The following is a 19,610-nucleotide window of genomic DNA, read 5'->3' on the forward strand; positions in this document are numbered from 1 at the left end:
TGCTCAGCTTTAACGTGTCCCAGAGAGAGGGCAGTGTGGTTGGGGCCTCATTGGTGGGGCAGGAGCTTCTTATGGACCCAATGGAGCTGCAGGGGACCAGCCTGAGCCTCCTCATCCTTCTTCAGTGTGCACTGGGCGGTGAGTCCCCCATAGCTCCTGTCTGTGGGCCAGGGTCTCAGGTCTGGCTCCCTCTGTCTGGGCCTTGGTCTTTCTATCTGTCACATGGAATGCTGGTGACAAGTGTTTGTGGGGTTCATATGTGGGTGTCTCCCTGTATTGATTTTTCTCTCCAGAATTGAATAAGAAAAGCTAAAGAAATAACAGACATGGCCAATGTGGTTGCTGCCTTCGGAGCATGCCACAGCCAGGCACAGCACTGACCACATGCCTGTTTTGGGGGGCAGGGTTGGTAGGGCTGATTCCACTGAGGATCGACAGATTTCTGTGCTCACCTCGGGTCTGCTGAGGCTGCTGTGTGATGTTGGGCAACTTCTATGCCTCTCTGTTGCTCTGTAAACTGGGGACCCACATTGGGTGGCCTTTGCTCCTGCTCCATGGGATGAATGCAGCCCACACTGAAGGGTTCCCGGGCCTTCTGAGGGTACAGGGGCTTGGAGACCTAGAGCGGAGATGGGACCCTGATTCCCTTTAGAGGGTCAGCCTTCTGGTCACGACGGAGGACAGAAGTGGTTTCAGGGTGCTGAGCAGACGTCTGTCACCACAGAGAAGTGGAAGATGCAGAGGACACTATGGCCACCCCCTCAAGTTTGGATCAAGTGGGGCAGATTCTTAGGGTGCCATCTTACTCCCCAAGATTTTCAGTGGTGTGAAGATTCCTGGCAAATTCTTGTGTGGGAATCCAAAGCCACACCTACTGGAAAATGCCACTCTAGAGTGTATGGCAGACCAGATCACCACTCCAGCCTCCACCTCTGGAGTACTGGGGTGACAGGAGCATGGGGCCTCACCCAGCATTTTACATGGGTGCCGGGGATGTGAACTCAGGTCCTCATGCTTGTGTGGCTATCTCCCTAGCTCCTGTGGTTCTTTCTTTTCTTTTTCTTTTTGGCTTTTCAAGGTAGGGTTTCACTCCAGCCGAGGCTGACCTGGAATTCACTATATACTTTTCAGCGTGGCTTTATAGTGAAAATAGACACCATGGCCACTTCCTGAACCTTGAAGGAATACACGAAAGAGGGTACCATTCCAGCAGTGTCTGTCTTGGAGGTGTTAACATCCTTAGCAAGTGATTGTCACACACCAGCCAATCTGAAAGACGAGGACTTCAGCCACATGACCCTTTTGGGAAGGCAGAAGTCTCAAAATGGTTGGGAAGGTGCTGGCTGCCAGCCTTGAGGGCCAAGGCCTTTGTCTGCACAGGAGACCTGGGAAAGGCAGTTAGGGACAGTGAATGGAGCCTGATGGGACTCTCCACTTAGGAGGGGTTAAGTACAGTTCAGTCTGCATCTGGGTAGGGATGGAGGCAGTGGTGCTTCTTAAAACAGCACTGCCCAGCTCTGCAGGCAGCTAAAGGACCATGAAGAGAAGCATGTGATCCTGGCCTCACACTATGAGCAATGGGCTCACTCTGCTAAACTGCAGAGGAGTGCTCATACTGTCTACACACCTTGCCGCCTGCCCATTACCCATCCCCGGCCATCCATCTGTCCGCCCATCCAACCATCCATCCACCCACCCATCCATCTACCCATCTATCCACTCATCTATCTCTGCCTCCCCATCACTAGCTTGTCAGTCTGGCAGATCTCCCCCCACCCACGGATACTGAGTCACAAGACTGAATCCTTATGGGAATGCCCACATCAAAAATGGCAGTGATGCTGGGCATGGTGGCGCACGCCTTTAATCCCAGCACTTGGGAGGCAGAGGTAGGAGGATCGCCATGAGTTCAAGGCCACCCTGAGACTACAGAGTTAATTCCAGGTCAGCCTGGACCAGAGTGAGACCCTACCTCGAAACCCCCCACCCCCAAAAAAAGGCAGTGACAGCAGACAAGCAGGTCGTGGTGGCACACACATTTAATCCCAGCACTCAGGAGGCAGAGGTAAGAGGATTGCTGTGAGTTTGAGGCCAGCCTGAGAGACTACATATGGAATTCCAGGTCCCCCTGGGCTAGAGCAAGGCCCTACCTCAAAAAATAATAATAAATAAAATAATTTTTAAAACACAGGAAAAAAAAATCACAGGACCTGGGAGGCAGCTCACTGGTAAAATCTTGTCCCTAGCACTGCAAAACAAAACAACAAACAAAGCCAGGCATGGTGATACAAACCTTTAAACCCAGCAAAGGTAGGAGGATCGCCTGAGTTCTGGGTTAGAGTGAGACCCTACCTCAAAAAAAAAAAGAAAAAGAAAAAGAAAGAAAGAAACATCTGGCAAATGGGTATTCCAGAACCTGCACAGAGATTTAGGCCTAAATGAGGCTGGTTGATGTGTGTCTCCTAGCTCTGCTGCTCTGGGCAGGGTGAGAGGAGCAATGTGGTCCAAACCTCCAGCTTCTCTTGCAGGTGCTGTATCTGGTCCCAGAGACCTGCGCTGCTACCGAGTGGAGAGCAAAGGCCATTATCAGTGCTCCTGGGAGTATGAGGGAACTCTTGCTGGGGTCAGCCACTTCCTGAGGGGCTGGTAATGACTCTATTTGTCCCCACACACTCACCCACCACCCAGCATTTACCCTCCTGCTGCCTGCTGCCCTTAATTCTGATATAGACTGGGTAACCTTGGTCTCAGCATTAGGCCTTTGGGAATTTTGTATCTCATCTAAATGCAAGTGAAGAGGGGGGGTCAGTGTGGGTGGGTTCCAGATGGGTCCTGATCTTTCCCTCATCTTCAAACTGGCCCTCATCCTTTCACCTATTAGTTCACCCATTCATCCACTCACCCACTCATCATCCATCCATTCATCCAGCTCTCGATACATCCATGCATCCATCCATTCACCTATCTCTCCTCCATCCATCTCCCCACCTAACCATCCACCTTTCCATCCACCCACTCACCCATCCATTCATCACTTATATCTTCCTTCCCTCTCTCCCTCCCTCCCTCCCTTCCTTCTTTCCTTCCTTCCTTCCATCTGTGACCACCCATACTGGATGAATCATAGTGCACTCCCCTCAAGTCCCCAGTCTGGATGAGGTCTAGAGTTCTTTGGGGGACAAGGAAGGCTGTTGGGCTCAGTCCCTGGTGTGGGTGCAGACTCCCTGGTCCACTCACATCCCAGTCATCCCAACTCTCTCTCTCTCCAGCAGTGTCAGCTCCAGGAGCTGCTGCCACTTTGCAGCGGGCTCGGCCACCCTGGTGCAGTTCACCGACCAGGACATCAATGTGCTGTCCAATGTCACACTCTGGGTGGAATCCCGGCTGGAGAACAGGACCGAAAAGTCGCCGGAAATAACCCTGAATCTCTACAACTGGGGTCAGCACCCTGCCCGCCCTTGTCACCCTCACAGAAGGCCTTAGTCCCCAGTCCTGAGCTGGGGGGCATCTTGTACCCCGGGGAGGGTGGCTGATACTTTTAGCCATGGTCACACAAGCTCCTGCTTTGTGCCTACGAGTCCCCTATTGCTGGAAGCCCAGGCTGCTTCTGGGTGGCGTCTGTTTTCATAGCTTTACATGTTGCTGTGCGTGTGTGGGGTGTGGGCTGTGGGCCTGGGGACGGATGTGGGGAGGCTGCCAAGGAAGGGGCGGGAGCTGGAGGTACTCAGGACAAGCAGGAAATAGACTGGGGACAAAATATTCAGTAGTTAGTTGAAACAGTATTACAAAGCAAAATGTCTATGTGGGGCATAGAACCCAGGACACCAGGCCTGCTCTACCTCCCGGCCACGCCCCTCCTCACTGGGATTCTAGGCGGGGCTCCACCTCCAGCCACGCCCCCTCCTCACTGGGATTGTAGGTGGGGCTCCACCACCCAGCCGCTCCTCCTCACTGAGATTCTAGGTGGGGCTCTACCTCCCAGCCACGCCCCTCCTCACTGGGATTCTAGGCGGGGCTCCACCTCCCAGCCACACCCCTCCTCACTGAGATTGTAGGTGGGGCTCCACCTCCAGCCACACCCCTCCTCACTGGGATTCTAGGCGGGGCTCCACCTCCAGCCACACCCCTCCTCACTGGGATTCTAGGCGGGCTCCACCTCCCAGCCACGCCCCCTCCTCACTGGGATTCTAGGCGGGGCTCCACCTCCCAGCCACGCCCCTCCTCACTGGGATTAGAGGTGGGGAGCTACCCATCAATCACACGTGTGGGCTGGCGCCCATGTGTTTGCAGTTCTCTTCGACCCTCCCCCGAGGAAGATAGACGTGATCGGCTCTGCGGGGCAACTGCACGTGGCGTGGCAGACCCCCCAGATTGGCGCAGAAGTGCAGTTCCGACGGAGGACCCCCAGCAGCGCTTGGAAGTGGGTGAGTTCGTTTTTTTCTTTTTCAGGTATAACGTGCATATGAGCCTCACTGTGGGCATCCTCAACGTCCCCCACTCTGCTCCCTATTTCAAGAGCTGGCACCGTTCCCAAGTGGCCTTCACTCTCATCATATGGGAAGCCCCCGAGTGTCCCCTGACCATCCCCTGCCTTCTGCAGGAATCCCTGTTGCCCTCCAGCAGGCATCTTGGTCCTCTGCCCCCTTGCCAACCTCCTGCTTCTGTCACCTCCACAGTGACAGTCTCTATGCCAGCCCAAACTCCATGCTTTTGCCCATTAAGCTGGTAGAATAACTTTTTCCTTTCAGGGAACAGCTTGTGGGGGCCTCCTTTTCTGAGAAGTCACCCTTGCTTTCACTCAGTCATTCACTCTCCTGTATTCACTCGGTCCTGTGTTCACTGATTCTTTCATGCTTCCCCTCACTTATTCCTGCCTTCCCTCATTCATTCCTCAGCTATTTAGCCCCACTGCACTCTCCAGTCCCACATCAGCTCCCCCCTCAGGTCACTGGCATGAGATAACTTGGTGGAGAAGGGCTGGATGAGCACACCTGTCACCTTGGCAGTCAGGAGGCTGAGGCAGGAAGATCCCAAGCTCCAGCCTCGCCTGGGCTACACATCATGAGCCTGTTCCAAAAAGAAAATGAAGATAATTAAACCTACTTGGTTTTCTTATTTTAGCACCCAAGTGTAAAATGATGTGTAAATCTGGTCTCTTTCTAGGGTGACTGTGGACCCCAGAGGGATGGTCCCTCAGGTGAGGACATAACAGTCATGGGAGAACTCCAAGCATTAATTGTGTACCAATTGTATGCAGGGGGCCTGTTGCTTTGCCCTGTGGCCACATTTGGGTTTTTGTCAGTAAGCAAGAAGCCACTGGCCCAGGTCACATTTTAAGGGTGACAGGGGTGGGACGCAAACCCAAAGCAGAAGCAAAAGTGGGTGATGGAAAGCCAGGCGCGGTGGCACACGCCTTTAATCCCAGCACCCGGGAGGTGGAGGTAGGAGGATCGCCATGAGTTAGAGGCCATCCTGAGAATATAGAGTGAATTCCAGGTCAGCATGGGCTCGAGTGAGATCCTACCTCAAAAAAAAAAACAAGAAAAAAAAAGTGGGTGATGGAGGAACCAAGGGGGACAGGGACTGGCTTCCTCCAGCTGTATCCTCAGGGCCTTGGCACGTGGCTGTGTAGACTATTGGAGATCCAAAATGGTACACTGGATAAATTCCCCTTGCCAATCTGATATGTGCCCTTCCCGTGTCCAGAGTCCTGTCTGTGTCCCTGGGAGAAGGACGTGGCCCAGGAGATCCAGTTCCGGCGCAGGCGTCTTGAGTCAGGAGCCCCAGGAGGTCCATGGAGTAGCTGGAGTGACCCAGCGTGCTTTCCGCCAGGTGAGAGAGAGGGTCTGGTACTGCGGAAGCAGAGGACAGACATCAGCTATAATAAGACAGTAGGGCTGGTGGTGGCACTGGGGAGGCTGGGGTAGGAGGATTGCATTCTTGAGGCCAGCCTGGGCTCATAGCCAGACCCTGTCTAGAATGAAGGAAGAGAAGGAAGGAACAGAAGAGAGGGAGGAAGGAGAAATAAGGCAGCAGTGTTTGACATAGGCTGCGGCGTTAGAAATAAGGCTGCAGGTGCTGAGAATGCGAGCCAGTGGTACAGCTAGTGTTTAGCAATGTGCAAGGCCCTTGGTCCCACCACTGGCACCTCAAAACAAAAGAGGTGAGGGAGAAGGAAGAAGTGAGGATCGAGCCCTCGTGATATGGTCCTGGGGTTCTGTTTGCTTCCTGTAGGATTGAGAGGGGAGATAGCAGGCTAGACCACAGTGTAGCACACAGCCAACCCCCTGGGGTTGTGACCCAGGCTGCTGTCCTTAACCCTAGGCTGTGAGGACATAAAAACCGGACTTCAAACTGTGGAGGGAGGTGTGGTTCTGGCCTCCACCTGTCTGTTCTGCGTGCAGGTCTAGTGACCTCACTTCTGGTGGTGCCACCATGTCTGTCACTGGCCAAGAAGGAGCAGCCTGTCTCGGCCAGTTCCTTCCAGTGTCTGAGACTTGCTTTGCTCTCCTTACAGAAACTGTCCCCCTGCCTGAAGTGCAGTTCTTAGAGAAGCCACTGGGCAGCAATGGGAAGCGGCAGGTCACCATACACGGGCAGGTAACAGGACCAGGGCGGGGCTGTGGGTGACCCTGTGGGTGACAGGGTGGGAGAAAAAGAGAAGAGGTGGAGGTGGGAGAGAGGTGGGCTGGGGGGTGTACTTGGAAGGCTGGCTGGGTGTGCATGACTGTCATCCAGTGCTTGTGAGGCTGAGGCAGGGAGGATCACAAGTTCAAGGCCAGCCTGGCTACATAGTGAGGTCAGTGTAGGCTCCGTAGGACCTTGACTTAAAAATAAATAGCCGGGCATGGTGGCACATGCCTTTAATCTCAGCACTTGGGAGGCAGAGGTAGGAGGATCACCATGAGTTCGAGGCCACCCTGAGACTCCATAGTGAATTCCAGGTCAGCCTGGGCTAGAGTGAAACCCTACCTCGAAAAACCAAAATAAATAAATGAATAAGTAAAATAAAAATAATAAATAAATAAATTTTAAAAAACAGGTTAACCTGAGCAAGTGAGACCTTGCTTCAAAAATCCCCCCAATAAAAACAGGCTGGGGAGCTCGCTCAGTGGTTAAAAACGTGTTTGCTCTGCAAGCCTGGTAACCACAGGTTTGACCCTCAGAACCCCAATAAATCTGACATAAACTAGCACATGTTTCCTTAATCCAGTGTACCTAGGACACTGGTAGCTAGAGTCAGGAGCACCCCAAATCCTGTGGGCTGGACTGGCCTTCACAGCAACAAAATGAGACCTTGTGACAAGGTGGAAGGTGAGAGGAACCAACACCCTGAGATCAACCTGTGACCTTCACATGGGTGTCATGACACTTGTGTGCTCAAACACATGCATGCACACACACACACACCATCCATGCACGTGCACACACACATTACCACAATTCCAGTGCAGGTAACAGAGAGCCACGGAGTGTTGAGAGCAGGGGAAGTGTGACTCAGGTGTTCACAAACTCTGATTGCTGTGTGAGGACAGCTTCTGCACACTGGGGTGTTTTCTTGAGACAGGATCTCACTCTGTAGCCCAGGTTGGCCACAACACACCCCTTCCCAGCAACGGGGGGGGGGGGGACAGGACACCACCACCGCTTTGACTTCTGGTATGTGTCACCTGTGGGGGTCCCTAGCTATGTCCTGTCATCCTGTTCTCCCAGCTGCCGCAGATGGAACATCCTGAGGGCTGTGCTGAAGCCACACTGGTAAACTACACTGTCCATGTGCACATGGTATCCTGCTGCTGTGAAGCGAGCATCAGTAGGAGGGTGCGCAGGGCCACACTGGAGCTCTCTGGAGCTGCCTACCGCCTGCGCGTGCTGTCCCACAGCCGCTTCGGCTCAGGACCCAACCAGACCTGGCACATCCCTGCCCGGGACCTCCCAGGTGCGTGGGGTTTCTCCCTGGTGCAAAGCCTGGGCGCTGTTACAGTGACACCAAAGGAAAATAAAGGTGGTGGCTAAGTTAAGGGATGGCAAAAATGCAGGTATTGCTGGGCATGGCGACAGAAGCCTGTAATCCCAGCACCTGGAAAGCAGAGGTAGGAGGAATGCCACTAGTTCAAGGCCAGCCTAACACTACATAGAGAATTCCAGGTCAGCCTAGGCTAGATTGAGACCCTACCTTGAAAAACAAAAAAAACAAAAAAATGCAGGTTGCAGGTATCAAGATTTGTAATGGTACTATGTAATAGTTAAAAATTCTAAGTGGGCTGGGCTGGAGAGATGACTTAGTGGATAAGCACTTGCCTGTGAAACCTAAGGACCCTAGTTCGAGGCTCGATTCCCCAGGACCCACGTTAGTCAGATGTACAAGGGGGAACATGCATTTGGAGTTCATTTGCAGTGGCCGGAGGCCCTGGCACGCCCGTTCTCTCTCTCTCTGTCTGTCTATTGCTCTCAAATAAATAAATAAAAGTGAACAAAAAATTTTAAAAAATATTCTAAGTGGGGAAGGGGAGAGGTGGCTTAGCAGTTAAGGTGCTTGCCTGCAAAGCTAGAGGACCCATTTTCAATTCCCCAGGACCCACATAAACCATATACACAAGGTGGCTCATGTGTCTGGAGTTCATTTGCAGTGGCTGGAGGACCTGGTGTGCTCATTCTCTCTCTCTGTCTAGTAAATAAATATATTAAAATTGAAAAACATATTTGAAAAATTCTGAGCGGGAGCTGGAGAGATGGCTCAGAAGTTAAAGGCTTGTTGGCAAAGCCTGATAGCCTGGGTTTGATTCCCCAGGACCCACATAAAGCCAGACAAAGTGGCACATGCATCTGGACTTCGTTTGTAGCTACAGGAGGCCCTGGCCCACCCATACTCAGTCACTCACTTCTCTCTCTATAATGTATATTTAAAGTGACAGCGAGAGAGAGAGGGGGGGGGGAGGGAGGCGGGTGGGGGGAGAGAATTGGCACACTAGAGTCTCCAGCCCCTGCAATTGAACTCCAGATGCTTGCGCCACCTAGTGCACATGTGCAACCTTGCTCTTGTGCCACTTTGTGTGTCTAGCTTATGTGGGATGTGGAGAGAGATCAAACATGGGTCCTTAGGCTTTGCAGGCAAGTGCTCTAATGGCTAAGTCATCTCTCTAGCCCTCCATTTTTGTTTGTTTGTTTGGTTGGTTGGTTAGTTTTTCCAGGTAGGGTCTCATTCCAGCCCAGGCTGACCTGGAATTCACTCTGGAGTCTCAGGGTGGCCTCGAACTCACAGTGATCCTTCTACCTCTGCCTCCCAAGTGCTGGGATTAAAGGTGTGCGCCACCATGCCCAGCAATAAATTTAACATTTAAAAAAATATATTTTTTTAAATGGAGGGCTAAGGCCGGGCATCACTGTGAGTTCGAGGCCACCCTGAGACTCCATAGTGAATTCCAGGTCAGCCTGGACTAGAGTGGAACCCTACCTCCAAAAAGGGTTTCTGGTTTCACTCTAGTTGAACTCATGGCGATCCTCCTACCTCTGCCTCCCAAGTGCTGTGATTAAAGGTGTGCACCACCATGCCTGGCTAAAAAATTACTTATTTATTTTTAAATATTTTTATTTATTTATTTGAGAGAGAGAGAGAAAGGAGAGAGAAAGAGGCAGATAGCAAATGGGCACTTAGGGCTTCCAGCCACTGCAAAGGAACTCCAGACACATGTGCCCCCTTGGGCATCTAGCTTACGTGGGTCCTGGGGAGTCAAACCTGAGTACTTTGGCTTTGCATGCAAATGCCCTGGGGGCCAAGCCATCTCTCCAGCCTGAAATTTTTATATACTTATGGACATATTATGATCATTACGGTGGTTTTCCCAGGGCAAGGCATTGCACTCTAGATGTGCTGACCCTGCAATTTCCCCAAATGTAGGAAACTCAACTGAAGGGAAAAAAAAAAAGAAAAAAAATTATTTATGTATTTATTTAAGAGAGAGATGAGGAGAATGGGTACTAGGGACTCCATCCACTGCAAATGAACTCCAGACACATGTCCAGCCTTGTACATCTGGTTTACGTGGGTCCTGGGGAATCAAACCTGGGTCCTTTGGATTTGCAGGCAAGTACTTAACCACTAAGAGATCCCTCCAGCCCATCTCTCTCTCTCTCTCATTGCTTCTTTCTCTGAAATAAAATAAAATTTTAAGTGACACACTACAGCCTAGTACAGCCATATGTTTTTATTTTATTTTAATTAATTAATTAATTAATTTTTCTTTTTTGGTTTTTCAAGGTAGGGTGTCACCTTAGCCCAGGCTGACCTGGAATTCACTCTATAGTCTCAGGGTACCCTTGAACTCATGGCAATCCTCCTATCTGCATTCCAAGTGATGGGATTAAAGGTGTGGGCCACCCCACCTGGTTCATTTTATTTTATTTTTTAATATTAAAAAATTTATTTATTTATTTGAGAGAATGAGTACACCAGGGCATCTAGCCACTGTAAACATACTCCAGACACATGCACCACCTTGTGCATCTGGCTTAAGTGGGTTCTGGGGAATCAAACCTAGGTCCTTTGGCTTTGCAGTCAAATGCCCCCCTTTTTTGTTTGTTTGTTTGTTTTGTTTTTCAAGGTGGGGTTGTGCTCTAGCCCAAGCTGACCTGGAACTCACTCTGTAGTAGTCCCAGGCTGGCCTCAAACTCACAGTGATCCTCCTACCTCTGCCTCCTGAATGCTGGGATTAAAGGTGTGTGCCACCATGCCTGGCAGACATTGATCATTTTGATGACTGGACATCTTGTGTCTATGCACCCAGCACCCAGAGGCTGTGGGTATGGGGCTGGGACAGGTAAAGCCACTTGGCAGGGTGGTACAACAACATGCTGCTCACTCTGGATTGGCTGGGTCATGGCTGCTGGGTGGTGTGGGCTCTTGGCACTCCCTCTCTGAGCCTGAGGTTTTGTATCTGTGAAATGAGGCTATGACAGGCTTTACAGGGAAAATGTTTAGCATACAGCTGGGGCTCAATAAATACTAGCTGCTATCAGCAGAGCTAGACATAGTCGTCGTGATTTACGCGGGAGGGGGACAGAAAAGGTGGGTCAAGCGGGCACCTGTCCCCATGTAACACTTATCTCCTCCCAGAGCTAGGGACCCTGAACATCAGTGTGGAAGGCAACACGACTTCCCTGCATTGGGCGACCCATGCTCTGCATGCCTCCTACTGCATTGAGTGGCAGCTGCAGAGCCAGCAGAGCCATGCCAACTGCACCTTTGTGGTGCCCCATGATGGGGACCCAGTCAGAACAGGTAAGTCACCCCTGCTTGACCATCACACCTGGTTGGCTCCAACCTCCAGGGACTGTCCACAGGCATTGCCTGGGGCTCAAGCTGACAGCTGTGCAGGCTTGCACATGCTAGGTTCACCCTGGCAGGTGACACCTGGTTCATAATGACTCTCACATCCCAGGCTGTGTGTTAAATATCCACACCTCTGAAGGTGGCATCTATCATTAGGCTGGTGGCAGATTAATGAGGCCTCAGGAAGGAAAGGGGATGGGTGTTCTGTGGCTTCCAGCCTGGGCTCTGCTGAGCCCCAGGGAGCAGAACTGCACCCAGACCTCCTGCCCCTCATGTAGTAAGGGCCAGGCTGTGGTGGTGGCCATGGGCAGAGATGTAAGAGATTCTGGGAGAGGAGGCAGTGGTGTAAGGGCTTTGAAGCATGAGTAGGAGTTTTCTAAGAGCTCCAAGCAGACAGCTAGTGCAGAGATTCATAGTTGAGACCACGGTTCATTTACTGGCCTGGGTCTGGGTTGTCCTTCCAGCGACCCACAGCTGGAGCTGGGCATCGGGGGCACTGGGGCGGGAGGAGTGCTACCGCATGGCCGTCTTTGCCGCACTACGTCCCAAGAAGCTCATGTCATGGTCAACAGTCCTTACTGCTTACTACTTTGGGGGCAACGGTGAGTGGCTTAGATTTGTGGGTTTGTCTCCCTGGGTGTTGGCAGGAAGTATCTAGAGGCGGCTGCTGCGTGAGGTCCTGGATGGAAGATGACATTGGCTCTTGTCAGCTCAGTGGACTCTAGACACGGTTGGGGGAGAGTATTGTTCCTAGCCCAGGCTGGCCTGGGCCTCACTCTGTAGCCCAGGCTGGCCTAGAATGCTTGGTGACCCTTCAGCCTCAGCCTCCTGAGGGCTGGAACACAGGCTTGAGGCACTACATTCAGTCCTGTCACATGGTCCCTTCCTGGCTTCTGTACCTCTCCTTGGCAACATGGCCAGTGCAATGGTGATGATTTCCTGGTGACAGCCTCAGAGTCCGGGATCCCACACCACGTCTCAGTGAAGAATCACAGCAAAGATTCCGTGTCTGTGGAGTGGTCACCGTCCATGCTGGGCACCTGCCCCGGGGTCCTGAGACAGTATGTCTTACGCTGCCGAGACGAGGACAGCAAGCAGGTGACAGGTGCTGAGGGCCACTGGGAAGAGGGAGTGGGGCTTGAGCTCAGCTTTGCTGTGTGATCCTGGGCCCAGAGCTGTCCCTCTCTGGGTCTTAGCTTTCTTGTTACAAGACTGGGGAGACGGCTGGGTGGGAAAAACCCTTGCTGCTCAAGTGTGAGGACCTGGTCCAATCCCTAGCACGCAAGTAATCATGCCCAGAGAGTGGAGACAGGAAGTTCCAGGAGCTCACTGGCTACAGAGTCCTGCTGAAACCATGATCTCTAAGTCTACTGTGAGACCCTGTCTTAAAGAATAAGGTGGAAAGAGTCAGGTGTGGTGGCACACACCTTTAATCCCAGCACTCGGGAGGCAGAGGCAGTTCAAGGCCACCCTGAGACTACATAGTGAATTCCAGGTCAGCCTGGGCCAGAGTGGGTCCCTACCTCAAAAAACTCAAAATAATAATAATGATGATAATGAGGATAAGGTGAGAGCTGGGTATGGGTGCTTAGCATCAGGAAAGGCATCATTGACTTGGGGCCTGGGGATCTGAACTCAGTGCTCACACTTTGTGGCAAGCTCCTCACCCACCCAGCTGCCTCCCCCACTTCACTGAGCATTTGAATGGGAACCCTTTTTAATATCTCAAGGTGGGCTAGAGAGACAATTCAGTGATTAAAAGCACTTGCTTCCAAAGCCTAACATCTGGTTTGATACCCCAGTGCCCACATAAAGCTAGATGCACAGATAAATAAATATTTATTTGGGTCCAAGGGCTCCACTCTCAAATCAATAAACAAAACTATTTTTAAACAAAAACCAAAATAAGTAGCTTAAAGCTGTTTAATAAATTAAAATTTATTTTGAGAGAGAGAGAAATGCAGAGAGAGAAAGAATGGGCACGCCAGGGCCTTCAGCCACTGCGAATGAACTCCAGATATGTATGCCCCCTTATGCACAGGTGTGACATTGCACAACTAATTTTCTGTGCATCTGGCTTACATGGGACCTGGAGAGTTGAACATGAGTTAGCGCCTTAAACAACTGTAACATTTCTCTAACCCTAAATAAAATATTTTTAAAATAATAAAAAGACATCTTTTTTGAACTTAAAATTATTATTATTATTTATTTGAGAAAGAGGTAGAGAGAGAGAGAATGGATCTGCCAGGGCCTCTAGCCACTGCAAATGAATTCCAGATGCATGCCCACCTTTGTGTATCTGGCTTATGTGGGTCTGGGGTAATTGAACTTTTGGCTTCACAGACAAGCACCTTAAACACTAAGCTATCTCTCCAGCCCCCCTTTTTCTTAATTTCTAAAAATATTTTCTTTTTTATGTATGTTTTTTCAATATTTTATTTTCATTTACTTATTAGAGACAGAGAGAGATTGAGCACATCAGGGCCTCTAGCCACTGCTAATGAACTCCAGATGCATGTGAACCATGTGCATCTGGCTTATGTGGGACCTGAAGAATTGAACCTGGGTCCTTAGGCTTCACAGACATGCGCCTTAACTGCAAAGCCATCTCTCCAGCCCTATGTATAATTTTTTTTATTGACAATTTCCATACTTACAGACAATAAACCATGATAATTCTCTCCCCTCCCCAACTTTCTCCTTCACAACTCCACTCTCCATCATATCCCCTCCCTCTCTCCATTAGTTTCTCTTTTATTTTGATGTCATTTTCTTTTCCTCCTATTAGGAAGGTCTTGTGAAGGTATTACTAGGCACTGTGAGGTCATGGATATTGAGGCCAATTTCTGTCTGGACATTTGCATTGTAAAGAGTGGTACCCAGGCTGGAGAGATGGCTTAGGGGTTAAGACACATGTCTGTGAAGCCTAAGGACCCAGGTTCAATTCTCCAGGTCCTATGTAAGCCAGATGCACATGGTGCTGCATACATCTGGAGTTAGTTTGCAGTGACTAGAGGCCCTGATGCTTCCATTCTTGCTCTCTTTCTCTCGCCCTCACTCTCTGTCTCTAATAAAACATATCTTTAAAAAAAACAAAAAGAGTGGTACCTTTCCTTTGGCTCTTATATGCTTTCCACCACCTCTTCTGCAATGGACCCTGAGCTTTGGAGGGTGTGAGATGTTTCAGTGCTGAACATTCCTCCACCACTTCTTCTCTGCACTATGTTGCCTTTTGGGTCATCCCAGTGATCACTACCATCTGAAAAGAGAAGCTTCTCTAACCAGAAGTGAGAGTAGCATTAGTATATGAATATGAACATTAAGTGTAGTGCTTACAGAGCAGTTTGGTGAGCATAATATATGCATTTAGCCAGATAAGAGCAAGCTTTACACCCCTAAGACTCATGACCTCCCCTGCCATAGGCTTTTGATTAGGTTTTCAGTACCGTGCATCCAGTCCAATTAAAGAGCAGTTGGTTTCCCCAGAACACACATGCCACTGTTACACACGTTAGGTCATTTGGCCTGTCTGGCTAAACTTGAAGCTTCCAGTGTCCACTGTTTTCACCACTGGTGACTTCTATTTCCCATGGGGCTGCATGCAGTGCAGCTTCTTCCAGTCAGCTGTTCTATAGGGAGCTTTTCAGCTCAGCCCCAGCTTGATTTCTCAGTGACCTTGCAGTGCAGGTATGTGGAATCTTCAGCAGTAGGGTCTTACCATCTGTTTCTGGTGGGAAACCAAGGGCCTTGGCAATAACCTGTAATGTTTTGGAGGCAACAGGGACCTCCCTGCCAACAACTCACTGGAAAAGTATCTCATCCCTGGCACTGAAAAGTTTCTAGTCAGTCTATGGCTTCTGGATGTGCCATTATCCAAAAAAGTAGGCTTTCATGTATCTTATTCAGAATATCTTGAATTCTGATTGACCCTCTCCCTACCTTTCTTTTACTCAATCTCTTCCCCTGGCCTTGCCTAGGCTATTCCACTCCCTGTACTCTGTTCTACTTACATATAAACAGTGCCATCCTTTTAAGTCCTTCCCTCTCCTCCCTCCCTTATAGCCCTTTTCTAGCTTACTGGCCTCTGCTACCGATTTTTGGTTCCAGCTCCCACACAAGTCTAAACATTTGTAGCTAGGATCCACATATGAGAGAGAACATGCCACATTTGGCTCTTTGGGCCTGGGTTACCTCATTAGCATAATCCTTTCCAGACCCATCAATTTCCCTGCAAATTTCATAATTTAATTTTTCTTTAGCATTGAATAGAACTCCATTGTGTAAATGTACCACATCTTTATTACCCATTCATCTGTGGAGGGGCATCTAGGCTGGTTCCATTTCCTAATATTATAAATACAGAAGCAATAAACATGGTTGAGCAAGTATCTCTAAGGTAATGAGATGAGTCCTTAGGATATATGCCTAGGAGTGCTATAGCTGGGTCATATGGTAAATCTATTTTTAGCTGTCTCAGGAACCTCCACACTGATTTCCACAATGGCTGTACCCAATTACATTCCCACCAACAGTGTAGAAGGGTTCCTCTTTTTCTGCATCCTTGCCAGCATTTATGGTCATTTGTTTTCTTGACGATAGCCGTTCTGACAGGAGTGAGATGGAATCTCAAAGTAGTTTTAATTTAAATTTCCCTGATGGGCAAAAATATTTTCTTATTTATCTGAGAAAGAGTGTGGGAGAGAGAAAGAGAGAGAGAAAATGGCCACTCTAGGGCCTCTAGGCATTGCAAGCGAACTCTAGAAGCATGTGCCACTTTGTGGCTTACCTGGGTACTAGGGAATAGAACCTGGGTCTTCAGGCATTGCACTCAAGCATGTTAACCAATGAGCAATCACTCCAGCCCAGAAGACATCTTAATTAGCTGTGAGTTTGGTGCCTGGCCCACCCAGGCTTCTCACTAAGGTGCATGCTGACTGTCCCTGCAGAGCGGCTCCTGCCACCCACGCAGACCCGCGTCACCCTGCGGCACCTGCGCGGGGGCACGCTCTACTCCGTGCAGGTGCGCGCAGACGCTGCCTGGCGACCCGGCGCCTGGAGCTCCCCGCAGCGCTTCCGCCTGGGTAAGTGCAGGGCCCCTTCTGACCCAGTAAGCCCCAGCCTTCCCTTCCCATGGCCCAAGAACAAAACCTGCCAGAGTGGCTTCCTCCCCCCTCACCAACACTCCGGCCAGCCCTGCCTACCCGGAAAGTCTGCTTTTGCAATTGTCAAACTCCTAGACATCCTGCAAAACCCAGCTCAGCTCCTGCAGGAAGCACTTCCTACCTACCTCTGGGCCACGGTGCGGGGTGACCCTCCTCCAACCTGAATTCCCCCCCCCCCCCAGAGGTGCAGATCTCCCACTGGTCAGTCCTCTTCACATGTCTGGGCAGCTTCGTGAGCGTCCTCCTTTTGGGTAGCCTCGGATACCTGGGTCTCAACAGGTAACTCATACCCCACCTCCATCTACTGTAGGACAATAATAATACACTAGGGCTGGTTAAGGCACTTGCCTGCAAAGCCTAACGACCAGGGTTCGATTCCCCAGTACCCAGCTGCACAGGGAGGCACATATGTATAGAATTTGTTTGCAGTGGCAGGAGGCTACTCTTTTACTTTTTCTCTATCTCTCCATCTGCTTGCAAATAAAATATTAAAGAAAGATAAAAAGGTACTTGTGCCTATTTAGTTGATGAGGAAAGCAAAGCCCTAGGGTGCGGGCTCCACCTAGCCGTGGGGGTGAGGTGGGGCTTGACCTCAGGCTCTGGAGAGTCTCTCACCATCCACATTCTCACACCCTTTATAGTGCAATGGTGACAAAAAAATCAGAACAATTAGAAAAGGAAGAGGTAGAAATACTGTCTGTGACCTTCCTTCCCGTGTCCCCAGGGCCGTCTGGCACCTGTGCCCACCCCTGCCCACACCCTGCGGCAGCTCAGCTGTAGAGTTCCCTCGCAGCCAGTGCAAGCAGGTAACTGATCCTTTGCAACTTCCGGCTGTCGGTTATGGGTTCAAGTTCCCTTATTCTCCCCAGCTTTGTGGAGGAAGGGGACCGGATGTAAATGCATCTGGTAAATCCAGGGTCCGGAGAGGGATCTTTTGGTGTCACTTGGGTCATTTCCCAGCAGCTTCCCCGCAGCGGCCTCTGATTGGCCCAGGGTACGCTCATTCCAGAGCAGCTGAAACACTGATTGGCTGGGCTCGAGTCACGTGCTCGTTGCTTACCAGGCTTCAGGACTCTGTAACACCCTAACATTAGAAAGTTGGGACACCTGTCTAGACAGGGTGATGGGGATCGCTGAGGCACAGGCCCTCCCTAAAGTGAAGCCAGCAGTGACCTAGCTCCTCCCGCCTTGTAGGGTGGAAAACAGGCTCCACCCACGCCTTCGGCCCCACCCATGACATTGGCTCCACCCACTCTCAGCCTCACTTAGTCTTGGCTCTGTCTGCCTTTCAGACTTGGCAGTGGACCAGGCCAGGGGACTTTCCTGAGGTGCTGTCCCAACAAGAGACCTTTGTGGTGGAGATGACCTTGGATAAAGAATTGCCCCAGGATACCCCTGAGCCAGCCTTGAACACAGAACCGTTTTTGGATGATCAGAGACAGGACCAAGGACAAATGGACAGCAGCCCGACGGCGGCATTCATGCAAGGCTGGAGACCCTGGGACCTAGCGAGCTGATGCAGAGCCAGGCCCGTCCACTGATGACAGCCCCCACGAGGACCAGTTAGGTGCCTACTGTATAACCAGCCGTGGTCAACTGGCCCCAGTGGCCATGCCCGAGGTCACCTGTCATCCATCGGCCTCTGTCCTAGAGCCTGGGTGACTGGAGCCCTCCTTGGCCCCCACTTCCTCCTTTGTGATCCCACACTTCCTCCTGTGTCCCCCTTCCTCCTGTGCCCCTCACTTCCTCCTGTGTCCCCCCTTCCTCCTGTGCTGGGCTCAGGCCGAGGGCTGCTTAGCGTACGCCCGGACCCCACCCGCACCTCACGCAGAAGCGAGGGTGGGAGGCGTAGCGCCCTCCCCTCAGTCTCCCCACTGGGGCCACGACTTAATAAACTTCTTTCCCGGTGTCCCCGTGACTCAAGCCGGTCTTCCTGGCTCTGGGTAGGAGGCGGCAGGAGGATAGCGGGGAGTTCTGGGCGGGTCTGGGGCCCTACAGCGACGGGGCGTGGCCTGAGGGGCTTGACAGGTGGGCGTGGCCGGAAGGTCTGATGCTGCTGGGACTTCTTGCCTCTGCCGCCAGGGGGCAGCGGCGGCGCGTGCCCGGGTAGGCCCGCGGGTTTAGCCAGCACCTCGTGACGAATGCTGCGGGCCGGCCGCACTCGCTGGCCTCAGTTTCCCCACGAAAGCCCCTGGAATCAAGATTTAGAGCCTGGCCGGACGTGGTGGCGCACACACCTTTAATCCCAACACGTGGGAGGCAGAGGTAGGAGGATCATCGTGAGTTCGAGGCCACCGGCTCTTGGAAGACTCCGTGGTACTGCCTCAGTCTCTCCCCTGCGGGGTGACAGTTTTGAGCACTCAGCCTCCCCTGCCTGGAGTTTTTGTGTTTTATTTTAACTCCTGATGCATGGGCCACTTTGTGTATCTGGCCAGGCTGTACAGCCAGGGTTTCTGTGTGACTCCGTTTCTTTGTGGGTGAAATGGAGACGTTAATATTCTGGAGAGTCGGGGAGAGGTAATGAGGCCAGGCAGAGGGACGCCCTCAAAAAGCTAGGCATGGCGGGGGGAGAATTATCATGGTTTACTATCCATAATTATGGAAGTTGTTAATAAAAAAATAAAAAAATAAAGCTGGGCATGGTGCAGCACACCTTTAGTCCCAGTACTTGGGAGGCAGAGGTAAGAGGATCGCCGTGAGTTCGAGGCCACCCTGAGACTACATAGTGAATTCCAGGTCAGCCTGGGCGACCCTACCTCGCAAAAACAAACAACAACAAAAAGCCACCTTTGTTGTAGACAAAAATGGAAATTACTTGGGGTGCTATGGTGGGCTTGGGGCTGTTACCTCCCATCGGCTACTCTTTCCATGGATCTGCCTCTGTCTCCCTCTTCCTGCCTCTTGAGGTTGGACCCCAGCCTGTAGCCTGGCACCCTATCCCCATTTCCAGCTCGAGCAAGACCAAATCTGGGAGTTGTGATGTACCTGGTCCCTGTGGTGGCTTCTGTGGCAGGAAAGCTGGGTGGTGACACTCTTCCATGAAGCACCTTCCAGAAACTGGCCAGGCTACCAGCCTGGAATGGGGACCAGAAAGGTCTTGGATGGCCAGGCATTAG

The 19,610-nt window shown here is 51.3% G+C and overlaps 1 protein-coding gene across 1 annotated transcript; it reads left to right on the forward strand.

Annotated features, from left to right (window-relative positions):
- Positions 1 to 80: 80 nt before the first annotated feature.
- Il12rb1 (interleukin 12 receptor subunit beta 1) lies at positions 81 to 18,277 on the forward strand. The gene is made up of 15 exons (XM_045142495.1): positions 81 to 138; positions 2,529 to 2,646; positions 3,273 to 3,439; positions 4,291 to 4,424; positions 5,164 to 5,197; positions 5,707 to 5,832; positions 6,518 to 6,600; positions 7,714 to 7,941; positions 11,116 to 11,278; positions 11,794 to 11,931; positions 12,279 to 12,434; positions 16,279 to 16,413; positions 16,677 to 16,773; positions 17,219 to 17,300; positions 17,787 to 18,277. The coding sequence occupies exons 1-15, from the start codon at positions 81 to 83 to the stop codon at positions 18,009 to 18,011; spliced, it is 1,944 nt and encodes a 647-aa protein (XP_044998430.1). The 3' UTR covers positions 18,012 to 18,277.
- Positions 18,278 to 19,610: the final 1,333 nt, after the last annotated feature.

The sequence above is a fragment of the Jaculus jaculus genome, chromosome 1, assembly GCF_020740685.1.
Source record: "Jaculus jaculus isolate mJacJac1 chromosome 1, mJacJac1.mat.Y.cur, whole genome shotgun sequence".
NCBI classification, from domain to species: Eukaryota; Metazoa; Chordata; class Mammalia; order Rodentia; family Dipodidae; genus Jaculus; species Jaculus jaculus.